General features: G+C 36.0%; 1 protein-coding gene across 3 annotated transcripts in view; it reads left to right on the top strand.

Moving 5' to 3' along the window:
- The window catches only part of LOC136031469 (NGFI-A-binding protein homolog), a 125,928-nt gene that overhangs the window by 26,939 nt on the left and 72,138 nt on the right, over positions 1–26,851 (top strand). For 2 of the 3 annotated variants that reach the window (XM_065711096.1, XM_065711093.1), the window contains one exon: positions 3,557–3,694. In XM_065711096.1, the coding sequence (XP_065567168.1) occupies positions 3,557–3,694 (138 nt within the window). The remainder of the gene's footprint in view (positions 1–3,556; positions 3,695–26,851) is intronic. The other variant, XM_065711095.1, reaches the window with a different exon arrangement.

Here is a 26,851-nt window from a genome sequence, read left to right as displayed (position 1 = left end):
AGTTTTAAATTTTAAGATTGTGAAAATTAAAAATTGTTATCAAGACTCTGTTTCTTAGAGTATCGGTTACTATTGAGCTGCATCACTCCTTACTTACAGTTCTTTACCACGAACTCTTTGATTTATGTGAATATCTGAGGGCAGATAAAGCAACAGGGTAACTTTGAGTAATCTTCTAAAGCGAGTATAACGCTAATTCATGATGGAAGGATGGAAATACGTCCTAATAACTGGTTTTCTGGCGCAAGAATGTACACAGAGAGGCGGCCTCAGGGCCTGGCAGCCTCTCAAAATCTGAATTCTCTTGAATTTATGCACTTCTTTTTGAAATTATCAAATTCTGTTTTATTGTTACCTTCCCTCCCAAAATTTTTCCATCGGTACCCCCTCACAAAAGTACTGTGCATGTATCTAAACTCACAAACTTACAGAAAAGCCTTTAGTTTTGTCCCTTGCTGTAGCTATGGCTGGAGGTAGAGTATTCTTCTAATTTTAATATAAAGATTAGTATCTTGGATGCGTTCAGGGAGAGGCCAGGAAGGCAAAAACCCTATCCTCCAGAGTATACTTCATTTTGAGACCTATACCACCTTGTATTCCCCTGGTCTTTGGATCTAATTAAGGCCAAGTCCTTTTTAAGCCAACCTTTTAACACATTGATGGCTTGAAGGTTTCCTTCCAGGAAAAATATCCTGGCGGCGTCCTTGATTGAAATTTCTGCCTGAAGACTAGACTTGGGCTGGGAAGAAACAAGTTCTCTCAGCAGGTTCTAAAAGATCTCCCCTGAGCTTCATTTACGTCTTGAAGAATATTTTCATCCAATACAATCCTTTGTTTCCCTGCCACTGAAATGTCAATCAGATCACAAACGTAAATTCTTCTTCGACCTTTCAGTGTTTGCCAAATTGTGTTGTGTATCTGAAAGATGAGGGATCTTTGCTAGTTGTTTATAAATGTGAGGCGCTAAGTGCAACAAAGAGAACCTGTGCTGCCATTTCAGTTTTAGGGAGAGTTAAATACTGTTTTCTATCTGAATTTCAAGCTGGAAAATAAGCAAAATACATCCTAGTACCATAGTACCTAGTACATCCTAGTACCCATCTCTAGTACCCTAGGTACTAGCAGTCGCTTAATTTCTTCAAAATCCTGGGGGGGGGGAATGCTAGAGCCAATTTTCCCGAATCAAGTGAAAATGAGCCATATCAAACAGTTCCTGGTAACGAACTGTAGTAAGGAGCGATCCGGCTCAATAATAACTGAAACTCTAAAAAATGGAATTTTGATACCAATAGTTAAATCAAAAGAATTGCATTTTAATGCTGATTTTAAATATATAAATTTCATCAATATCATTTATACCCATCAAAAGTTATGAGTCTGAGAAAATTTGCCTTATTTTAGAAAATAGGAGGAAACACCCCCTAAAAGTAAAAAAATCTTAACAAAATTACACCATCTGATTCAGCGTATCAGAGAACCTTATTGTAGAATTTTCAAGCTCCTATCTACAAAAATGTGGAATTTCACATTTTTTGCCACGAGACAGATCACGGATGCGTGTTTATTTGTTTGTTTGTTTGTTTGTTTTTTGTTTTTGTTTTTTTCAGGGGTGGTCGTATTGACTGAGGGGTCCTAGAATGTCGCGAGAGGGCACATTCTAACGGAAATATAAAGTTCTAGTGTCCTTTTTAAGTGAACAAAAAAATTGGAGGGCACCTAGGCCCCCTCCCACGCTCATTTTTCTCTAAAAGTCACCGGGTCAAAGTTCTGAGATAGCCATTTTATTCACCATAGTCAAAAAACCTAATAACTATGTCTTTAGGTACGACTTACTCCCCCGCAGTCCCCGTGGGAGGGGCTGCAAGTTACAAACTTTGACCTGTGTTTACATATAGTAATGGTTACTGGGAAGTGTACAGACGTTTTCAGGGGGATTTTTTGGTTTAGGGGGGGGGAGTTGAGGGGGGGTCACGTGGGAGGATATTTCCATGGAGAGACTTCTCATGGGGGAAGAAAATTTCAATGAAAGGGGCGCAAGATTTTCTAGCATTATTTGAAAAAAAAAACAATGAAAAAATAAATATGAAAATTTTTTTCTACTGAAAGTAAGAAGCAGCATCAAAACTTAAAACGAAAAAAAAACTTATTACGCATATGAGGGGTTCACCTCCTCGTTATACCACACTCTTTACGTTAAAGTATTTTTAGTAATTTCAACTATTTATTCTACGGTCTTTGTGATTCAGAGGTCATTCTTAAGGAATTGGGACAAAATCTAAGCTTTAGTATAAAGAGCAAGGTATTGACCAGGGTTGAACCCCCCTCATATACGCAATAAAAACATACGAATATAGAAGTTCGTTACGTAAGTTAATTCGTAAGTTACGTATATTTTTTTACCAATGAAAAGGTTTGTAAAAAATTTAAAGTTCTAGTTGCTTTTTTAAGTAATCAAAAACTTGGAGGGCAACTAGGCCTCCTCCCTCACTCCTTTTTTCTCAAAATCTTCCGATTAATTGCAATTAATTAATATGCAAATTCCGTTTTAATTATTTATGTGCGGAGAGCCAAGATCAAAACATGCATTAATTCAAAAACGTCCAGAAATTAAACAAAAAAAGCAAATTTTTTGAAATGGAAGTAAGGAGCAACATTAAAACTTAAAACGAACAGAAATTACTCCGTATATGAAAGGGGATTCTCCTCCTCAATGCCCCGCTCTTTACGCTAAAGTTTCTTACTGTTTTAAAAATAGAGTTAAGAAAAAGAGTCGAAATTTAGCGTAAAGAGCGAGGCGTTGAGGAGGAGAAGCCCCTTTCATATACGGAGTAATTTGTGACATATTTATAGCTTTTTTTATTTATGAGTAAGTGACATATTTATAGTTTTTTAAAAGAATGAAAAATTACTTTGAATTAGCATTTGGTAATAAATTGTATTATGCCCTTTTTTAATGCTTCTTCGACAGCTTAAGAGCAGGGGCGCAAATGTATGGAGATTTAGGGGGATATTTATTTTTTGATTTGTTCAACAAAAAGGCTAAAAAAATTTTTTCAAAATCTAAAGAGTAAAATTACCCCCTCCTCCCTCTAATTACCACCCCCTGCTTAAGAGACATGACTAGAGGCATATCTGGAAGGTTAGTAGGTATATTCAATCAGTAAACACTAAACAACTGTAAAATAGTTGTTCATCCATTTTAGTCTACAAATTCGAAAGTGAATAAGACGAATGTATGTCTTTCAGTGAATTGAGTCGCTTCTTTTATAATTTATAATATGTATAAGTGCTTCTATACATCAGAAGGGCATATCCAGGTCTTGTTTTGGGTATATGGATTTTTGTTTTATTTCTTGGGTGAGGGGTTAAAAACCTTAAAAATGTATCACAAATTTATTTATATGCATTTTTGTAATGTTTTTACGAGTCAGATAAAAATTTTGGTGGGAGGGGAGTCAAAACCTGTACCCTGCCCCCTGGATACCGCCTTGCATAATCAAGTAATACAATTAAGTATTACTCATCAATATCAGTTACTTAAGTGTCTTTTGACTAGGAGGAGACGACGTGCAACAGCTTTGTGAAGCAGGAGAAGAAGAATTCTTAGAAATTATGGCTCTTGTTGGAATGGCCTCAAAGCCATTACATGTTAGGCGACTACAAAAAGCTCTTCACGAGTGGATGTCAAACCCAAGTAAGTTTTAGATCAAATTCAAAGCTGTTCATGCTAGACCGGTAGCTTTAAATGGCTTAAAACAAACTACACAATTTTTAAGAAACCGAGGGTATAATCTAGTAACTAGATGTTAATGCATTACTTTGCTTATATTATTCAAGGAATATTCTATAATATTTTTTTTACCTTTTCAATCAGATTGATACAAAGCCCATGAAATATTGTGGGCTACTTTAAATTCCTTTCAAAAATTACAAGAAAAAAAAAACATTTTCAATTAAATTGATATAGAGTGCATGAATTATGATGGGCTACTTTAATTCCCATTCAAAAAAATATGATAAAAAAATTATCTTTTCAATCAAATTGATATAAAGTGCAAGAAATTTTGTGAGTCATTTTAAATTATATTAAAAAACAGTAATAACGAGGCAAACAGTTTCGTAGAAAAGAATTCTATGAAACTGTAGGGGCTCACGTCACAGCTTGACGGGACTCACTGAAGCCCCGTCAAGCTACGAAGCGGCAAAAGAACTTAAAAGTGTCGACATCTCTCAAATCACGAGGAATAATTATATTCTTGATGCCCTTAAAGTGGCAGTTGCACGGTTACAAAACAAATATTATGTGTATTATGGGTATTATTGACAACCTATGAGATCTAAAAACTGAAAATACTGTATGAGATACCTAATGCAATCGTGAAAATATTAACAGTTTTATTGTTATAAATGATGAAATTGTCTGAATTTATAATCCACATGGTAAAAGTTGGAGACATGCAATAACTGCTACGCGTTTGAATTGCTTTAACATAGTAATGGAATGGTAAAGACAGTGGTGATTCTGGCATCTCTTGCGTCCGGGGCAACATATTGATTGTCTCTCCCCCCCCCCCCCCCCTCTGTCTCCTAAAAATTTTCGGGCCCGATTTTAACAAAATTGTTATTTATTAATAAAATTTTCAGTTGTTCACAAAATTTCCCATTTACTAAAATCTGACTTATCATAATTTTAGCCTCTGCAAAACTACTAATTATCTCATTAGGAATGGTGATGAAGGTATGAGAAAAATGAAAAATTGGGATTTGCTTATACTTATTTCTAACGGCGTTCTCTACTTTATTTTAATGAAAACAAAATTGCAAAAATTGTAAAATAATTACAAATGTTGTCTTGTTTAATTGAAATTTAGTGCCCCTAAAAATGCCTGTGCTTGCCTTCTCTGTCCCTCTGACACTGCCACTTGTTAAGGCCACATCTTTTTGGAGACTCTATTAAACCAACTTCTCTGTTTGAACTATGAATGTGATTATCCCTTTTTTTCTACAATTTGACTGTGGCTTTTATACGAGTCACGTAAAAAGTGCGAAGTGCAGAGCTAATTTAATATCTTAACTAATCAATTAATCATTAATTAATTAATCATTCGTTAATATTATGTTCTCCATTCATGACAAAGTTCATGATGCCATGCCGTAGTGTCAATTCACGAGACTGTAGAGGGGGGTCAACATTTTTTCTTTCTTTTAATCTAAGAGAGGCAACTTTGTGGGTTTTTGTTTTTCAGTTCTTTCAGTAAAAGTAAGCATTTCTTAGTTGCAATGCAAAAAAAAAAAGAATTTTCTGAATCTAGGGGAGTATTTCCAATTGACGGTTCCAAACGGATTAGCAGCGTCTTGCTAAGCCGTCTTCAATTATTTAGTGTACTAAGTAATGACTTTTAGGGGTTTTCTCCCTTTTTTTGAATATAAGACAAATTTTCTCAGGCTCTTAGCCTTTGATAGGATACACTAAACTTGATAAAACTTATATATTTTAAATCAGCATAATAAATCGACTCTTTTGATATATCTATTGGTATCAATTTCTGTTTTTTATAGTTTCTGTCACTATTCAGCCAGGTCACTCCTAACTTAAAGTTCGTTACCATTAACTATTTGATTATTTAGCGCAGGGTATCTCCTGTTGCGAGTAATCTGACCGTACCGTGATGCGATACCAAGCGATGGCACAGAAAAAATTCATAGAATCAAAGTTATGTCCGAACCTCAGAATCAAGCATTCTGAAACTCATGGGCTACATTTCAAAAAGGAATTTTTATTTGTATGCTATGTATAAGGATACTATATAGCCTGCCTAAAAACCCAGAGAAAGATTTGACAGGAAATTTTTGAAGCAAGAATGACCCAACGCAGTGCATCTAATTCTCGCTATCATGCTCGATTCAATGCGCAATTCTAGCGTCTTTCTAGAAAATGTGTTTAAAAACAAAAATTCTTCAAATAGTATGAAAATGAACATTAAGTGCACATTTTAATAAAATTCAGTTGAGAGGGTTTTGTATACTCCCAAAAATTGTTTGCGCCAAGTGTTGACGGAAGTGTGACAAGTGATGTGCTAAGTGAACTGTTTTTGGTGCAAAGAGCTGTGGCGCGTTGGAATGGGTGGAGCTTAAAAAAGCGTTACCAGAGTGGGCAATTATTGGCATAAACAGAAAAGCTATAATTCTTTTAAATACAATCTTATTCGCTGCTGAAGTGAATTTGTCAGCTCAGAAGTAAAATGGAAGCGAGCCTATTATTTTTTCAATTTAATCGCATGAAGATATTAGTCCTGAGGCAATGTAAAATCTGATCGCCAGACTGAGATGTAGCTCCACTCAGAATCCTGTCTCTAAGCTATGAAATACTCGTAACATTGACTTAGCGTGCTGCGTAAAACATATGAATTAAACTGCTTGTGCATCTTCTCTATTTTTCGACGTTTAAAATTTGTATTAAAATGCAGAAACAGCAATTCTGATTTTGTTTAAATATCGTTGAACTTTCTTTTTGTCCTACTATTGAGTCTTGATAGAACGACATAGTCTGTTTTTTTTGTTTTTTTTAATTTTCTTTCTCGTCCATGTTTATATAAATTGAAAATATAACAGTTCAAAATAGGGAGGAAACCTTTGAATCGTCAGTAAAATAAATGTAAAATTTTTAACTGAATATTTCGGACACATATACAGTGCCATTAGCTGTCCATCATGTTTACTGCTGACGATGAACAAATCGTCACATAAGTATTTGTCCGAAATATTCAGTTAATACTTTTATATTTATTTCATTATCGATTAAAAGGTCGGACACGCGTGTATGTGTCCGAAATATTCAGTTAAAACTTTTATATTTGTTTCACTGTCGATTAAAAGGTTTCATCCCTATTTTGAACTGTCATGGAAAGGCAGTCTGAGCTTCAAAGTTATCTGCTCCTCCATTTTTCGACTAAAACTTTGAAAATTGGTATTAAAATGCAGAAACAGCAATTCTTGTTTAAATATTGTTCAACTTTCTTTTTATCCTACCATTGAGTCTTGATAGAACAACATAGTCTCTTCTTTTTGTATTGTAAAAATTACTTCGTGTTTAAAGTCATTTGAATATCACAAGCTTTTATGACAGGGAAATAATCTCACTTTTTCTCTTTCATGCAAATATCCACCGTTTACAGACTTCCCGAAAATGACGATATTTAAAATGGGTTTTAGAATAGCGCAAAACATCATCTGAGATCCAAAAACGTAACTTTTTGCAATCACGAACAACATTTCAAATCGCTCAGTTTTTTGTACAGATCTAGTTACTCTTTACTATTAAATATTAGTACTTTGCATGGATACTTTGGATTGTATTACCGGAGGAAGTTTTGGCGCGAAAAAAATTAATGCAAAAAAAACAGAGCTGATTTATATTACCATGACGGGCTTTTCGTGCTCAGAGATCTCTTTGCTATAGCTATCATTTAATAGCTGAAACCAGTTTTATGTATGATAAAAAAAAGGCTGGGCATAAAGCATATCAATATCATTTTAGCAAAAAGTCGTTTGTACTATTTTATGAAATGAACATATAATATTTGATTTTTCTTTTTTCTGTCATGTAGTCCCTTTAGGAATAACTGGACTCAATTTGCTGCTAGTTGTTCTGAGTGATTAAGTCCAGTAAAGCAGTGTTGTCGGATGCTGGATATAATATAGCGTGGCCAAACATGCCTTGAATATACTCCATTTTTGGAGCAAAATTGTGCAGAAGCTGCAATTATTTAAAAAAATTCACTATGAATACTTTACAAATTTGACGACATAAATTCCCAAACATCTTAAAAAGCACCCAAATGATGCAGATTCATCTCATTCGGCATTGCTGGATTGCTCGCCACTATAAAACAATCAGGAAGAAGAAAGGTCAGCTCTTCTGAGCGTAGGTGCGTCCGTTCGAATCCACCTGCGCGCATATAACCTCCCCCAGAAGCAGGGGCAACACCTGCAGAACAAAAGCGCTATTTTAGCATTTTAGCACGTGCTACATTAATTGTAGCGCTTTTTCTCTCGTTAATTTAAAAACCTTTTTCCACAAGACATTTTTTCAAAGAAAAGTAAAGAGCCTCATTAAGCCAAGAATGAGCAAAAATAAAGTCAAATAATCTTCCAAGTGTAAAACTACCACAAATCAATATCAATAGATAAATAATCAAGATGAAGCTTCTGATAACCAATCCAATGAGCCCCCTTCGAGTTTTAGACGATCATCCTTTCTACACATGCCTTAAATGCCCCCAGGGCATAACTTACAACTCTTTTCTTGAAGGCTGTGTAGGGGTTGTCAACCTTAAATACATAATTTCCAGATTTTTCAACTACGTTGAACAAAAAAATTTTTTGTTGAATTTTTTTGGCTATTGAATTTTTTTGGCTATTTAAAAATTTGGTTGGATGTGTTTGGGGAAATGGTGAGCGTGGATGTGGGGTTAGTTGCCCTTCAATCAACTTTTCCTATTAAAAAGAGCACTTGCCCTTTCGATTTCCAATTGAATGAGCCCTTTTTGAAGTTTCTACGATAACTCCTTCGAAACGAAGTACCCTGGTCTAAACAAAAAAAAAAAAAAATAAAAAAAAAAATAAATAATACATTGTGCTCACATCGCTATTTACTTAGGCAGCGCTATAGTACTGCCCATGATATGAACAAATTGAACATATAGACATATTCAATACAATTACATAATGTGTCTCATATTAAAATATATGGCAGAAATTGTTTATGCATGACAATAATCTGAGTACATTTAAATACGCAATATGCGTGTGCGTGTACGTTTTATTATTCAGCGTTCTTATCCGCTACGGTTTTTAGGGATACATTCTTATACCTCTGCATTAAAAAAGATTAAAAAACCAGCCTTAAAAATAATCTAAGTACACTTAAACGGATTATGCCCGCGTCACGGCTCAAGCCGCAACACGTGCAAACAATGTTTTTACTGCAGCACCAAAATCGCTGCATTGGAAGCAAATTTGAGAACTGTAGCACTTTTGAAACTAATTTTGATGTCTACCTCGGGAGACGGAGCTCGGGAGACCATACCAAATGAAATTGTAATATCTTGCAAAGCAGTTTTTCAATTATGCAGTACAGGACACATTGCTTTGTGGGTAGTAGGACCATTTCGTATTTATGCGTATGTACCTAATTACGTTATACGCTATATTACGTTTTACGTTACATTATACAACTAGTTTTTTTGTTGTAGTTTAATATGTCTCAGACCCAACTATTTAATCTAGATGAGCTTGAGCTTTCAAACTCCACTAGTTATGCTAGATGAGCTTGAGTTATTTATACCAAGCCATACTTGAGCCATAGTTTTTAATATAGCTCGGATCCATTAATTTGAGCTATGTTTTGTTAATATTGAGCTATAACGTTATAATGTTTGCTCACATTATACAATATGGATTTTTGTTTTTCATTTTTCATGTACTGTGAGCTAAATTCGAGCCTGTATTAGCTGAAAAACGTTCAGAAATTAAATAATAAAACTTTTGTTTTCTGAAAGTAAGGAGCGACATTAAAACTTAAAACAAACAGAAATTATTCTTAATATGAAAGGGACTGTCCCCTCCTCAACGCCTCGCTCTTTATGCTAGGTTTCGATTTTTTGTCACAACTCTACTTTTCAAAACAATAAAAGCTTTATTGTAAAGAGTGAGGCATTGAGGAGGGGACAGCCCCTTTTATATATGGAATAATTTATGCTCGCTTTAAATTTTAGTGTCGCGCCTTATTTTCAGTTTAAAAAAAACTGTCTTATTTTATTTAACATGGCTCAGAGTCCCCAATTTCAGCTAGATGAGCGTGGGCTATTTTTTGTTGCTCCGAAATTAAAAATGAAATCTAGAGTTTTTCTGGATTTTCTTACCTAGAATTTCTTGGATTCGCCAAATTGGTTTGTCGATATTTATCCGTGGATCGTGAGAACTAGTCTTCAATCGTGGGAATTTACAGAAAAAATTCCTAATATTTCACAATAAATTGGTAGGTATGGGAGCAGAGTATCCAAAAGTGAAAACATCAGTCAGTAAATGGTTTAAAAACAACCAAACTGTACACAACTAGATATACCCTAGTTAGATATAGATAGTTGTGACAGCCACTAGGCTCTCACAACCCTATCTACCAGAGCTGTAGCCTATCCAGGATTTCGTACGGGAGGGTAGGGCATTTTTTCGGGGGGTGTGCACAAAGAGACATTAAAAACCGCATTAAAAATTTGTTTATGTACATTTTTGTCACGTTTTACGAGTTGGACAAGCATTTCGAGGAAGGTTTCAAACCCCTACCCTCCTGAATGCAGCCTTGCTTCCCACACGTGTTTAAGGTGTGAAAAAAGCTTCGTGTGTACCTTGAAGGCACATACGCATGATTTTTCCGAGGGGATGACATATGGGTTAGAGGGGGGTAAATCCTGACATGGTAACTTATATTAAATACTTAATTACTTAGATACTTAGGTCTTCCCACACTGGCAGGCGCTTAAGCACATAAAAATATAAAAAACTCGTAAGAGTCTCGAAATTCTGAAAGAAAGTATGATCCATGAATATCCCCTCTCCTGCACACATATCTGATACCATGTTAAGACAACTTTAGAATTTTGTGTCGTACTTTATCAGAAAACCTCTGATTTTGTCTAAATACTCATACCACGCTTCTCTATAGCCAGCGAGAATGAGTTTGCAACACCTCCCCGTGTTCAATGCTTCCGCTGGGCTGCAATCACTTCCCTATTCAATTTTCAATGGAGTATGAACCCTTTCATGCACGGTAGTTCAATCACGTGGTGGTTCAGTTGCTTGTAGTTCAGTTACACGTTGGTTCAGTTACACGCACACCAGTTTTTTAGTATCGGACTACTCCTAAAAAGTTATCTCTGGTCGATCTACGTGAATAAAGTATATCTTAAACAAACAAAAAATTCGTTAATGTAGGACTTGAAATCAAATAGTTTTAAGTATCAGATCCCTCCTATTCCCAAATAGTTCACAGGAGTCCTAATTTATCCCCGTTGAAAACAAAACAGACTTTAAACCCGCAAAAATATAGTTATTTAGGTCTTCAAGTTTTTAGTATCAGACCCTCAGCCCCCAGGAAAAACTCTGTGTTTTGATTAAAATCGAATCAGAGAATAAAGTCTTACGTCCTCTCGGGTATGTCAACGTTTAGACAATCCCAATGGTGATTGCCAATGACAATATTATTAGTCCGAAGGTGAAGACTTTTTGGAACCACTGCGACAAATACCTCATTTCTGTATATTGAGCCCTTTCAAATATTAGTCTAGCTTAGCTTTTTTGGAACCACCGATAATTTTTTCGTAAATTAAACTTAATAGAGTTTAAATAAAATCAGTATTAAGTTATTAATATTAATTAATTGATGTTGAAAGCTTTTTGAACCGCTGTTATTGTTCTTTGTTGATGGCTATTCGCTCATTTTTACGTTGACTAATATTTTTCAGATATTAGTCTAGCTTCACCACTGGTTGTAAAGTGAATGAAAAATAACACGTGATGACGGAGCATGACGATTTTTTCTTTTGTTTTTTGCTTAAAACTGCAAAGTTTGGTATTCTAAAAGTTCTAAAAGATTTTATTGTTTGTATTTTTACGGTTCCTTTCAACATAATTCTCTTTTATGGGCCATGAGTCCACATTTTTTATGATTTAATACTTTTAAGAGCTGGAATACATTCCTTCTTTATTTAATTAACGGCTAAAACTTGATTCCTTAAAAGTAACAAACAAATAAATTTTGTCTTTTTTACTATCCTCTTTTTTAAACCATGCCCAGTTTTGTTTCAAACTCATGATTTGGTTTTTGTTTTTTCTTTGACGAATCCAATTAAGTCTCTCTCACACTTTTCATGCCTTTTACACCTCAAAGATCTTTAATCAAAAATTCAACCAGACAACTGTAAATGCGTTATAGTAACATATTTTGGTAATGATTCAATTTCGCTCCGTTTTATATTTTATTAGACTAAGCAGGTGCAGATCATCGTGGACAAAAGGTGAAAAAAAAGACATAGATGTTCTCTTCCGTGAGAATCAGAGAAATATGTTTACGGTTTCCCCCAACACAAAAGTCCCTTACCCCACCCATTAAAAAAATATCCAAAGTTTCTATTCGATCATCCAGTCAGCGACACAACAGGGTAGATTTACCAAAATTGCGCACAAAGTACGTCTCCGTTCCAGGCTTCTGGCGCCCGTCGCATGACGTCATACTTAGAGCTGAAGACTAGTGATTTACTGAGAGCTAATAACAACTATATAGGTACGTTTTCGCAGTGACCCCTACCACGCATTAAATGAAGAAACTAGTTTTTTCAACTGAAGTAACAAGCAACATTAAAACTTAAAACGAATAGATATTATTGGGTATATGAGGGGTTCATCCTCTCGTCAGTACCCTGCTCTTTATGTTTAAGTTCCCATTTCGGTCCAGTTCCTTAAGAATGACCCCTGAATCACAAAGGCCGTTTAATTAGAATAAATAGCTCCTTTGAAAATACAAAAACAAACCTTAACGCAAAGAACGAGGTTTTGACGAGGGGGAGAACCCCACATATACGTAATAATTTCTGTTCGTTTTAAATTTAAATGTTGCTCCTTGCTTTCAGTTGAAAAACAACTTCTTTTTTTATTTAATTTTTGATAGTTTTTTAAATAATGCTGGGAAATCTGGTGCCCCCTTCATAGAAAACTCCCTTGCCCCATGAAAAATTCCCTCATGAAAAGATCTTCCCACTTAACTCCCTCCTCTCGAAACCCCACCAGAAAAAGTCTACCCTGAAAACGTCCGTATACTTCCGAATAACCAATACTAGATGTAAAGAACGGGGAGAGTTCATAACTTTCAGCCCTTCCCCTGGAGGCTGTGTGGGATTAAGCCATCCTCAAAGACGTAGTTAAAAACGTAGTTTAAAATAAAGAAAAAGAAAAAAGACGTAGTTAATTTTTCGGCTAATACTAGACGTAAACAACGGGGAAAGCTTATAACTTTCAGCCCTTCCCCTGGAGGCTGTGGGGGATTAAGTCATCCTCAAAGACGTAGCAAAAGATCTGTCTCAAAATTTTGATCGGGTGACTTGGGAGAAAATGAGCGAGGGGGGGCCTAGTTGCCCTCCATTTTTTGTCACTTAAAAAAGGCTTCATAATTTTTAATTTTTGTTCGAATGAGCACTCAAACGATATTCTAGGACCACTGGGTTGTTGCGATCATTCCTATGAAAAAAACAACAACAAATAAACACGCATTCGTGATCTTTCTTCTGGCAAAAAATACAAATTCCATGTTTTTGCAGATATGAGCTTGAAATCTCTGCAGTGTGGTTTTCTGATACGCTGAATCTGGTGGTGTGATTTTCATTAGGATTCTGTGACTTTCAGGGGTGCTATTGAGCTGGGTCGCTCTTTACTTAAAGTTTGTTACAACGAACTTTTTGAAAACTAGTTGTATTTATGGCCATAGAAAGATAAACAGGGAGATAAAAAGGTTTGTTCTGGGGCGTTGTTTGGGGGGAAGAAATTAAGAGAGGTATTAGTGCCCATTTTGATCGTTTGGCGTGGTGTCTGTAGGATATCAGGAGCCAAAAGTAGCCATATTGATGAATTTTTCGGAGATATGACTAATAAATGATTTTTACAGTGGGAGAAATGGATTCTTTAAAGAAATAGCGTCTTTACTCTCTTAAGATTTCTTTGAGATGGAGCTATTCTCAGGAAAAGGGGGGGTCCCAAAATACTATCCTGAGGAACCCTGGCCTCCCTAGATTTTCATTGGAAGTAAACCCACGGATTGGGCAATTTCTTCCAAAAAAAACCTTAGGCAGGCAACCACAAATTCCCCGCAGTTCAAGCTTATTTTCAAGCGAGATCTTTGGTTAAGTTCTATTGAAAGTTTTGCAATATCATAAGGCAGCAGCTTGAAATCGCACTCCTTGGCCAGAAGCTCTAACCATATGCGATACTGAGAATTAATATAGTTGAGGTTCAAGCTTTCAAACAGTTCGTGGTAACGAACTGTAGTAAGGAGCGACCCGTCTCAATAGCAACCGAAACTCTAAAAAATGGAATTTTGATACCAATAGTTACATCGAAAGAATCGCATTTTAATGTTGATTTTAAATATATAAGTCTCATGAAGATTAGTCTTACCCATCAACAGTTACGAGCCTGAGAAAATTTGCGTTATTTTAGAAAATAGGGGGAAACATCCCCTAAAAGTCATACGATCTTAACGAAAATCACACCATCAGATTCAGCGTATCAGAGAACCCTTTTTTAGAAGTTTCAAGCCCCTATCTACAAAAATGTGGAATTTCGCATTTTTTGCCAGAAGACCAATCACGGATCCATGTTTATTTGTTTTTTTTTTTTTTTTTGTTTGTTTGTTTTGTTTTTTATCCCAGGGGTGATCGTATCGACTCAGTGGTCCTAGAATGTCACAAAAGGGGTCATTCTAACGGAAAATAAAAGTTCTTGTACCCTTTTTAAGTGACCAAAAAATTTGGAGGGCACCTAGGCCCCCTCCTACGCTCATTTTCCCCCAAATTCACCGGATCAAAATTCTGAGATAGCCATTTTATTCACAATAGTTGAAAAACCTAATAACTATGTCTTTGGGGACGACTCACTCCCCCACAGTCCTCGTGGGATGGATTGCAAGTTACAAACTTTGACCTGTGTTTACATGTAGTAATGGCTACTGTGAAGTGTACACACGTTTTCAGGGGGATTTTTTGGTTTGGGGGGGGGGGGGAAGTTGAGGGGGGGGGGGTTACGTGGCAGGATCTTTCTATGGAGGAACTTCTCATGGGGGAAGAGACTTTAATGGAGTTTCAGTAAAACTTTCAAGTTTTTTACTGTTTTAAAATGTAGAGTTAAGAGAAAGAGTCAAACTTTAGCGTAAAGAGCGCGGTGTTGAGGGGAAAAGCCCCTTTCATATACGGAGTAATTTCTGTTCGTTTTAAGTTTTAATGTCGCTCCTTACTTTCATTTAAAAAAACTTGTTTTTTTTGTTTAATTCCCTTGGAATCAATACTACTTTTCATAGACTGCGCAATATCCTTGCCAAAATAAAGAATGATATGGGCACAATGTATTATTTCTTGTCTAGCTTTCTTTTCATATTAGACCAGGGCGCTTCGTGTGGAAGGACTTGTCGTTGGAATTTTAAAAGGAGCCCATTCAACTGAAGATTGAAACGGCTAGTGCCCTTATTAATCATCTAAAGTGACTAGAGGGCAACTACCCACCCACCACTCCCCAAAACACATCCAATCAAAATTTTGAGACGGCCATTTTATTCAACGCAGTTGAAAGGTGAATTACATATTTTAGGATGACAGCCCCCCCCCCCCGCTGCCCTCAGGGCAAGGGTTGTAAGTTATGCCCTGGGGGCATATATGGCGTATATAGAAAGTATGATCTTATAAACATTGGAGGGGGCCCATTGGATTGTTAATAAGAAGTTCTAGTACCTCTTTTAAGATTCAGAGTGATCGGAGGGAGGATCTTCCCCCCACAACTCATATTTTCCCAAATGCATCTGATAGAAATTTTGAGATGGCCATTTGTTGTTGTAAAGACTTCGAAAAAAGGCTCTTTTCATTCGTGATTGAGGACAATTAACCCGACTCCCATATCTACCATTTCCCCAAACACACCCAATCAAAATTTTGAGAGATTCTCATTGTTCGGTGTAGTTAAAAGTCTGGAAATTATGTCTTTGAGGATTAAAACCCCCCTCCCCTCCCATAGCCCTCAGGGCAAGGGTTGTCAGTTATGTCCTGATGGCATACAAGATCTTTTATGGAAAGCGTGGTCGTATAAACTTCAGAGGGTGCTCATTGGAATACCCTTATTAAGATTCAAAGTGAAGGGAGTCAAAGTGACTCCCTTTTTTAAGAGTCAAAGTGATTGACGCCTACGTCGTACTTCCACAAATGCATCTGATAAAGATTTCGAGGTAGCCATTTGTTCAAAAATCGTCGTAAGATAATATAATAAGGCCTTTGCGGTGGGCAGAATACCCAGACTCCGGGGTTAAGGAATGTAAGTTATACCCCTTAGGCAATTAAGTTCTTATGGAAGGGGTGGTCGTGTAAAATTTAGAAGAGGCTCATTTAACTTAAGATTTATAGTTATAGTCTCCTTTTAAGAGTCAAATATGACAAAGAGTAGCTAGACCCCTCCCTGACATCCTCTTGTCCCAAAACGCCTTCGATTGAAATTGTGAGATAGCCATTTTGTCACCAATTTTCCAAAAATCATATAACAATGTCCTTAGGGTGGAAACAATCCCCCACAGCCCACGGGCAAGGGTTTTAGGTTATGCCTCAGTGCATTCAAGGTTTTTATGGAACGGGTGGTCGTATAAGCTTTGAATCAAATGGAGCTCATTTGTTTGGAAGTCTGAAGTTTTAACACCCTTTTTAAGAGTCAAAAATGAATGGAAGGCAATCAGCCCCAAGCCCATCATTCCCCAAAACATATCCATTCGAAATTTTAAGAGATGTATTTTGTTCAGCCTTGTTGAAAGGTTCAGTAATTTTGTCTTTGGAGATGTAAAACCACCACAGTTCCCAGGACAAGGTCTGTAAGCTAGGCATTTTTTTTCATTGTTTACACACATTCTTATGTTATTGAGAAAAGTATGCATGAAATACCGAAGGCACACTGAAAACAAAAATATTTAAAAAATTTTCACTTTTTTTTATTTTCATAAACAAAAATTTATCAAAACTTTAAAGAATAAATATCAATATATGTCAATTAAACTGACAATCCATGATCATTCGTTTTTTGTTGTTTTTGTTTCTTTCAGTAAAGCGCAAATAATGTTCTGGTCTTGGGAAGGCATGGGGGTTATCAGTCGTCCTAATGTTAATTTGTGCTCGTTTCGAGTTTGTCTCGGCTATTTATTGTACCTTCTGTTCGCTTTGAGCTTCATTTATTCATTGACAGTAGTTTGCGGTAGTTTTTACGCTTCGAAGATTATTTAACTTCATTTATGCTCATTTTTGGCTTAATGGAACTCTTTATTTTTCTTTGAAAAACTTGTTTTGTGTTTTGTGAATTAATTTCAATAAAACCACTTGACTCCAGGTGGGCATATATACTCATAGAAAGAAAGAGGTTTATTTGTCTATATGACCCTATGTTTGTAGGGTTGCTCTCATTGCAGAAACAGGGACGACCTGAATGGACTTATACGCCATTGGAGGGGATCTAGAGCAATAAGCAAAGCCAGAAGAGGAATAACATAGAGCTGTCTAGTTCGACACTGGAGTTGCAGGAGAATAACATTACTAAGATATCAAGGCCAGATCATTTGGCAATATCTAGGCACTGTAGAGCAGATCTGACTTTTGGTGACGAAAAGTTGAGGGTGGGACGTTGTCTCTGCGATAGAGGAAGTAAAAGGCTCCTTTACCCTCTAAAGCCAGCAAGGGTTTACTAACCCGACGACGTTTTTAACCTCGCACAATAAATCGGGCTAACGTAAATAGGTCCATATTCGTGGTCTGGCGACAAGCAGAAATTTGTTTACGAGCAATTAGTCCATTTTACCACATACTTCTAATTTTGAAGCCAGGTAAAAAGAAAGCCTCTTTAGGTGGTTAGCCAGTTAAGCTAATGACGAGCTGTCTAAGGGCCCAACTATTTCTAGAACTGGAAACGGAGAGAATTATGATGTAGGTTATCCCCCAACATGGTTCTTCGCCGATTTTGGAGTGGAACAGATACATCTCATCATCCACCTATTTTCTGGCAGAGAAAGATTGGTATTGGCCGAAGGATAACGAGCAAGTTGTCCACCATTAGCCCTAATTAGTTGTTTACAACATTGCTTAAATATGTAAATAAGAAACGTGGGACAATCTTGATAAAAAGAAAAATATTTAAATAATTTATCTTACTCTGCTTGCTACCATGCGAACCACTTTCGAATTAATAATTTGCCGAAACTTATAGTGTCGACTTTCCTGTCTCCAAAGATTTTTTTTAACTAGTTCTCGTCTTTTGTTTCAGAAAAATGTCTTATCAGTAGTTTTAGAAATAAAGTATCTTTGAGTTGTAGTTACCTCTTTTCGTGGCATAGGAATTCATTTTTACTTTCAAAAAGAATCGCCAAACTTGTTTCCTCTCTGTTTGAAAATGTATCAAGACACCAATGCAGTTTAAATGTTTATTACTGCTGGGGTTAAGGATTAATTACTTCAAACATACCAAGGGCACACCTTGTTGTGACGAACTTGTATTGTACCAACATCTCATTAATAGTAATTATGTTATTTATGCACCATTGCTTTTGTTTAACCACCTTGAGGAATATGACCTATGAACGTATGAAAGCTTTAAGTTCAGCGACCCCTTGTCCTTTTTGTTCTTTTTCTTTGCCTTTTGTTCCTTGCGTTGATTTTGCTTTTTCCTGTGATGTGTTCTTAGTATTGACATTGTATTGGGTTATTCTTATATCGAACTTTCGGCATCCCTAACTTACCTGGGTTTACCCCTTGGTATTGCCCTGAAAAGTATGTGTGCAGCGCTAATTGGGCATTTCAGCACGAAGGCTAGAACAGCTTATGGACTACTAGTTAATGCTAAAACGCGTTACAGTAAGAATGTTTTGCTAGACTCTATAACGCTTACACAATCCCTCATGTCCTAGCCCTTGCTCCTTTTTGGAAGCTATTTACCATGACTGATTTGCGGACAATCCGTAAGCTATATTACAAGTATGCAAAGTATCTTCTAAGTCTTCCTCTTTGAACTCGTAACCGCAAAGTTACGCAACTATATGGTGTTACTGATCCATTTGTAGCTGTGGACCAACGACACGTGCCGAATTTGTTTCATCTCTAGACCGTAGCCACCCATATTATAGTGCGTTTGTTTAGTACTGTTTATCATAGTCTGATTCTTTCTTTTTTCTCTTCTCCTTTTTTTCCTTTACTCCATATGGGCACTTTTGTGTCATTTTATATGGGTCAATAAAATGATTGATTGATTTTTACGCCTTAAATTCATTGGCTGAGATTTACCCCTCTCCTCGCTTCTTCTTTTTTGTTGTCCACTGCTTTGTCGGGATCTTTATATGTGGGCAATGAATGATTTTATTCATACTAAATAAAAAAGACAAGTTTTTTCAGCCCAAAGTAAGGAGCAACGTTAAAACTTAAAATAAACAGAAATTATTACACATATGATGAGGGTTTCTCCTTCCTCAACCCTTTACTCTTCACCCTTAGGTTTTTCGGTGCTTTTAAAAAAAGTTACTCATTGTTCTAATTAAACGATCCTTGTCTTTCAGGAGTCATTTTTAAAGAATTGGGACAAAATTAAACTTTAGCGTAAATAGCTAGACATTGAGAAGGGGGAAACTTCCCTCATACACGTAGTGATCTCTGTTCGTTTTAAGTTTTAATGGTGCTCCTTACTTTGAGCTGAAAAAACTTGTTTTTTATTTAATTTCTGATCGTGTTTTAAATACCGCAAGAAAATCTGGCGGAAAATCCCTCTTCCATGGAAATATCCTCTGTACAATTCATTCCTGGTGAAAATTTACCCCGGACAAACCGTTAACATGTCCACGCCAAAAATTGAGTCGGTAAAGAGAAAGCAAGACATTTAAAGAAATTTCGTGTAAGAATTCTGGTGAATTCCCCCAGTATGAAATTTCCCATGAAAGGTTCACCCACTGGAAACTTCCTTCTCCTTGGTAAAGTTTCTCCCCCCCCCCAGCAGAAAATGTGTCCTCTCCTCCGCACCTGAAAAATGTATGTATACTTCCCAATAACAAATACTATACTTAAACATTAGGTAAATCTTGTAATTTGAAGACATTTCTCAAGAGGCTGAGGGGATCATGTTATCTCCATAGACATAGTTATTGGGCCATAATCGGCCCATAATAGTTATTGGGCCTTTCAACTATGCTGAACAAATAGCTATTTCAAAATTTTGATTGTATGATTTTGGGGAAAAAGTGGTATGGCAGGGGGCCTAGTTTCCCTCTAATTTTTTGGCACTAGTATTTTTAATCTCCATTAGAACGAGCCCTCTCCCGATGTTCTTGGCCCACTGGTTCGATATGATAAACCCTGGAAAAAACAAAAAACACACAAATAAACACGCATCCGTGATCTTTCTTCGTTTGGTATCCAGATTCCGCTTTCTGTAGTTTCGGTTACTATTGAGCTGGGTCGCTCCTTACTTACAGTTTATTACCACAAACTGTTTGAAAGGGGGGAAAATTGTAAAAAAAAGATGCTTGTAAATAACGAGTCAGAACTGTTCCTTCTTTTTATTGACTGAAAATTTCATACAGAAGAGCCATGATAGAATTATTTTTCTCTCCAGAAATTGTATTTCATTGTCAGTCAAGATTTTTCTTTCAGCGTTTAAAGTTAACCTGACAAAATCGTACTAATCACTCTTACGGAATAATGTAGTCGCCATACGAAAATACGTCAAAGCCGTAAACCGAAGAAATTAAAGCAAAGTTTGTGCTACAGAATTATATAGTAGTAATCTCTATTTTTCCCATTGATCGTATCTCATCAAATGAAAATAAGGATTCTTGCTTTGGACCTTGAATAAATTAACACTTAAAGTCTTTGATTAAAAATCATGTTTCCACTGAAAATGTTTGAATTTAACCTAGCATGTCTGTTATCGAGCCTTCTTCTGCCATGATGACTGTCACAAAAAGAAAGGTCCGATAGAAAACATACTTCTGCATTTTATCAGTAAAAGCTCACGGAATCTTACATGAAGCCTTTGATCTTTTGTCTGATTGGACAAAAAAAAAATCAAATGAAAGTAGAGAGCAGGATTGAAGCTTTAAACGAGCAGAAATTATTCCATTTTTGAGGGGGCTGTCCTCCCCTAATCTCCCCCCGATGCTCTTTACATTAATGTTTTATGGTACCTTAAAAATACTTCTTGTTCAAATTTAATAAGCCTTGTTTTGGAATAGTTGTTATTGAAGAATTGGGACAAAAAGTTATACTTTAGTGCGAAAAGTTAGGGGTTGTGGATTGGACAACTCCTAATATATGTAATAATACAGTTTATTTCAATTTTTGCACCGCTTTTTACTTTATTTGAAAAAGAATGTTTTAGTTGAATTTTATTTCCGTTTATTTCAATTGCATACCAAGGGCTACCTGAAATAAGGGGAGGACTACTGCCCCATCGAATACGGCCTGAAATCAAAATTATCTTGGGCACAGGAATGCTTCGAGAAACAGATCTCATTTAGTGTGTTTGCATTTTAAAATAAGGTGTAATTGCCTCTCATAAATGTTGTATTCCTTTGTATAATATCCAACCAGACAGCACCCTTTTCGGGGGATTTTCATTCCTATTTCTAAGATTAAGCAAATTGTTTATGTACTAATGAACAACTTTAAAATTTGCACTTTTTGCAGATCAGGATGAATAATAAAATTTGCTGTTGGAGATATTGTAATCAAAGCTTCATTTTTCTGATTTGTGGCTTATATTGACAAGGATCGCTCTTTAATTACAGTTGTGTTCATACGATCTGTTTGACTTAAGACTGTCTCAAATGTATAGGTCTTCTACTCCCTTCCCTCTTTTTTAAACTCAAGTTCAATATTCATAGAACAGTGCCACGTGTTTCCCTGCAAATATTTATTAGTAGGAGAGGGAGTGTCTTAGTTGTTCCTTTAATTGATCTGCATATACCTTACGATCAGCATGGACCGAAGCTCTTGTGCTAGAATATCTACCATAACTGATTGTTGGATCTCATATTAACTTGGGAAAAAGTAAGAAAAGGTGTCCTTTTGGAAGTTCACGCCTGACCCTGTATATATGGTGTATGCTATAAAACTAGCTTATTAATAGTTCGAAGTCGATTGACAATCTCAAAACTTCAATTCCACTATGTTCTGGCCCTTTTCGAGCCAAGATATTGTTCTGCGCACAAAATGGCAGAAAATGTTATTTCATTGTGGCGTCATCTGTTGTGTAGACCGAGAAGGCAATATTGTTCAATTCAACCCTCTTTCAAAATTCTAGGACAGTGGTTTGTATGATCACAAACCTCATTTGTATGGCTGTCCTAACCAGAAAAATACTTTTTTTTGTAAATATGTAGATAGGGGCTTTGAAAATCCTCTTCAAGCTTTTATAAATATTTTGAAGTTGAGGGTTCAATTTCATTCAAGACTAGCTCTCTTTCTGTGGTTGTTTTCATACTGTCTTCGAAATTCTGCACCTTCTATTAAATTAACAATATTAGTAAGTAATTATCAAGTTAAGAATTTGTATTTATTTAGAAATGATCTGAAAAATAGATTTTTTTCCATGTGTGTATTTTTCCAAATTCTAAAGTTTTGGTTACTGATGGTATTGTTTTGCTATTTACATACCGCTCACTAATATGAACAGTTTGACTCTGTCCATGCAAAGAAAATGGTTATTATACACTGTTTAGGCAGTAACAGGCAATTCCCAGTTATAAAATATTGCATAGTTGAGCGTCAGCGGATATTTCTTGGAGGGGAGGTGGCTATTCAAAATATCACTTTGAAGTATAAGGTCTTACTAAATAACTGAAAAAGTTTGTATAGTTCCTTTTTATTGCAGAAATATTTTGAATGCTAAATGAAGGGCTTCATTGGCTTGCTTGTTTGTAAAAACATCGGAGGAGTTTTTGCGTCCCCTGGGAATAATATTTGCCCCACGATTCCACCTTTTAAAGAGGCTAAAATTATACCTAAAAATTACTTTTTTAACCCGTTTTTCCGAAAATATTATTTAGTGTGTGGACCTTTAGGTACTATGGTCTTTCTCTTTTGACCTTTTAGCCCATTCTCTTTGGACCCATTATTACCTGAAAGTCTTTTTTTAGAATTGTAACCCCCATCTCCCAGAACTATATTTTAGAACATGCATTTTTACTTGTGATATCATTGTCAAAGCGTTTCTTCGTCAATAATGAACTTCAACGTAGAGCGATTTCTTGGGGGGGGGGGGGGCAGAATTTACTTAGAATAATTTTGGCAGAGTCTTACTTAGAATACTTTTGAGAGTAATCATAAAAATGGATAGACGTAAATAAACATTTTTTTTAGTAAAGCCAAAGTAACAAAAATCTCAGGCCGACAAGATTTGTATCGGAGGGGGAACATCGCTTCTCAAGGCCTCTCAGTATCTTCCTCTATTATCAAACTATAAAAAACATAAGATTCGCAAGTGGAAACTAGCATCGTGCTTTCACAACGGGCAAACTTTACTGAAGAATTTCCCCAGGAGGTAAGGGCTCATTTCAAACCCCATTTTAGAGGAAAAATTTAAATGGCCAGGACTTCCTTCTCTATTCGTTAATCTTGACCCCGCCTCAGCGACGTCAGTTCACTGAAATGTAGGAGGGAGGGCAAAATCTAGGGAGGCAACCTTGTCGTTTCTCAAATGTAAATAAAAAAGGCTTTTATAATGAATATAATAAGAAAGGTATTTGTCAAAATATAGGGGATAGTTCTCTCCCCCCAACTGATTCTACTGTCATGCACATTTTTTGTTTGCAGTTTTCATTTTTTTTTTCTCTCTTATTGAATAACATTTGATTTGTACTCTGATTCTTGGCTCACCACCATCTTTTGATGTTTTTTGCCTAATTTACATAGCCAAAATATTGTAAGTCTCTCCCCAAGGGACTTTTTTGTACTATACAAGTATGCTTATCATGCAAAGCAATTTGTCCTGGATACAAAGTACAACTGTGTTTACTAATTATTTACTTGTAGATGGTGCCTTATAATTAAAAGCCGTTACTGATGACATAGTAACAGGAATTACGTTGTTTGAACTATAATTAGACAATACCAATTTCTCAAATCCGAGCTGCCAAATTAGGTGCACAATTAAAAACGATAGTTTGCAAAAACCGAGTTCTGCATTTAATTTAATTATGTAAAAGGCAATTAAATAACGGAACTTATCTGCATCTTGTAAACTGCTTGATGCAAGCTGATAAGCCAGACATTAATCTTTATCTCTGGAGTGAGAAGTAGCTTTGCCTTTTCAATATGAGGTTAATTAATGCTGAGGGACATCTACACTCACAAGGGAATTCAATTTCTTGAAAGAGAGATAACCCCGCCTCTTTGAAACCTGATTGATTCTTTTGTGAGGAATACTAAGCCAAAGGAAAAGATGAGACGTTACTGAGTCACAACATTTTATACAAATAAACTCTCTGTTCTTCTGGGGGATTATTGTACGCATTTTATTGTCTAAGCTGGATATTATCGTAAAGATATACGTGTAATTCATTTCGGTGTGAGATAATTAAGTGAAAATGACACTGAACTTAAATGGAAAATAAAGTGATTTGTGATATATTACCTACCCAAAATTCATTTAAACTCTTTATTTTATAACGTTAAATTATTTTATTCAAAAACTGTGCGGAACTCTTCAATTTACAATGGCACATCCATATCTACATCTACATGAGGCACTAGAACACCCCTTTTTGAAGTTCTGCAATAGCCGAGTTCTGAATTTAATTTAATTATGTAAAAGGAAGTTATATAATGTAACTCATCTGCATCTTGTAAAAATCAGTTAGAATGTCAGTTAGTTTTTGTTTTTATCAAAATTAAAAATGATCTTTTTTAGTGAGTTTAATTTTAAATACGATAGAATTCTAACTATGAATTACAGCTTTGTCTTGATTTGAGGATATTGTTGCCGCTTTAAATGTTTCAGCTCTAAATGGGTACCTGGAGAAATCTAGGGGGAAACACGGGAAGCGTCGGAATATTTTCCCCCAACCACACATTGCACTCATGGCTGAAATCAGAAAATCCGGAGATCGGTACCTGCGCTAATCAGACCATTGGTTAGCATACGATTTTTTTTTATACCACTACCAAATCTCGTCTTAGCCTACGTATTATCACTAACTTATAACCTCTTTATAGAAATTCACGAAATTAAATATAGACCTCTCCACTTTAAAAAGGGTTGAAGACAGGTTGATTTCAAAATACGTTACGGCTAAAAACGACCCTTTTTTTAAACTTCTTTTGAACTGCGCTTGGGGCTTGTCGATTTAATGCTTCTCTATAGCAAAGTGCAATAGTGCTTTTATTCGTAGTTTCATCCACTGCGTTTACACCTATATACTACAAGCTTACCATAAAGGTAGTTTCTTTTCTACCTATATAATTGGCTCAATCTGTAACCCTAGAGAAAACTCATTTATAAGAAACCCGGTCATTTTCAAATACAAACAAACCTAACGTGTGGAATCAATTAAACATTCCCTGCTACCTCTGTCAGTAGAGCGTGTCATCGATAAGTCTGTTATTCACTAAGCTACAAATTCAAGCCCCGGGTTTGACGTATTATTTTTGTAATAATAAAAATTTGCTTTTCTAATTGCCTACACCGTTTATCAATTGCTAGCAGCAAAGCTTGTCAAATTTTGTATTGTGTTAAGGTTTTTTTTTTCTTTTTTCTGAGGGTCTTTTCTTTTTTCTGAGGGTTTTTTCTCAAATCCTCGACAAAGAGTGAGCGCTCCATCAGGGGACAAACGAAAATCAGGTCGTCCTCGAATGGGGTGCAAAGAGGTCTAAAGGAAGGGTTTATAGTAAAATCGGGCTTCACGAGAGGGGGTAAAGAGTAAAACTTTAATAGAGTGGGTTGAAAATGGAGCGTGCGCAGCTTTGTTTGCCAAAAATATCTTGGTACGGCAGTAGATAGTTATTAGTAGTAGTAGTTGAAATCACAAAAAAGAGTACTTGTTAATTAAACGAAACAACTCAAGAAGCACGGGCCCGGCTTGGGCAGGGGTGAAATTTGGTTCTATAAAGTAATTTTATGGAAATCAAAGGAAAGAGAGCAGAATAGGGAAACACCTTGAAAAAAATGTGTGTTACCTCACAGTTGGCTGCCTACCAATAGATCTTGACCCTTAATCAGGAAAATTAAGTTCTAATTTGTGACTGAGTGACCCCTTTGTAGTTTTCCACGAACACTTTTTCTATATGATTTGGTAAGAATCAAGACAAAATTAAATTCTTCATAGTAATGAAAGGTAAGTAAACAATGATCCTTGTCAATAACAAAAGTATATGAGCCTAACTATTGATAAAATTAAATCGAAGAATCGGCTTTTTATGGTGATCCTAAATATGTATTTGTTTATTAGTAATTAGTACTGTTATTAGTACACAAAAAAGTTCGTATAATTATAGAAAACAACTCAAAAAGGATTAATTTGAGTAAAAATATGCCGTCAACTTTTGCTTGCACTGCAACAGTACCCATTAGCTGATATATAAAGCCACTTTAATCTGAAATTTTTTCCCTGAGCGGAATACTGAAACTTAAAACGAACAGAAGTTATTCCGTATATGAGGGGGGCTGCCCCCTCCTCGACACCTTTTTCTCACGCTACAGTTTTTCGGCACTTTAAAAAAAGTTACTTATTGTTCTATCAAAACAACCCTTGTGTTTCATTACCCGTTTTTAAGAAATTGGACACAATTCAAACTTTAGCGTATGGAATGAAAGGTCGAGGAAGGGGGCAACCTCGCTCCTCGGGGGCTAACGCCATTATATATGGGTTCACCTCCACGGAAAAATCTCCCTCCCCCACAGATATATCCTCTTTACAATTGAATCCTGGTGAAAATTTACACCGGACAAATAACCTTAATAAGTATTTTACCGGCAAACATCATTAATAAGTATTTTGCCAGTATTTGCAGAAGCAATCCACCGATTTCTAACC

The sequence above is a fragment of the Artemia franciscana genome, chromosome 9, assembly GCF_032884065.1.
Source record: "Artemia franciscana chromosome 9, ASM3288406v1, whole genome shotgun sequence".
Lineage (NCBI taxonomy): Eukaryota > Metazoa > Arthropoda > Branchiopoda > Anostraca > Artemiidae > Artemia > Artemia franciscana.
This window is presented reverse-complemented; position numbering and strand designations above follow the sequence as displayed.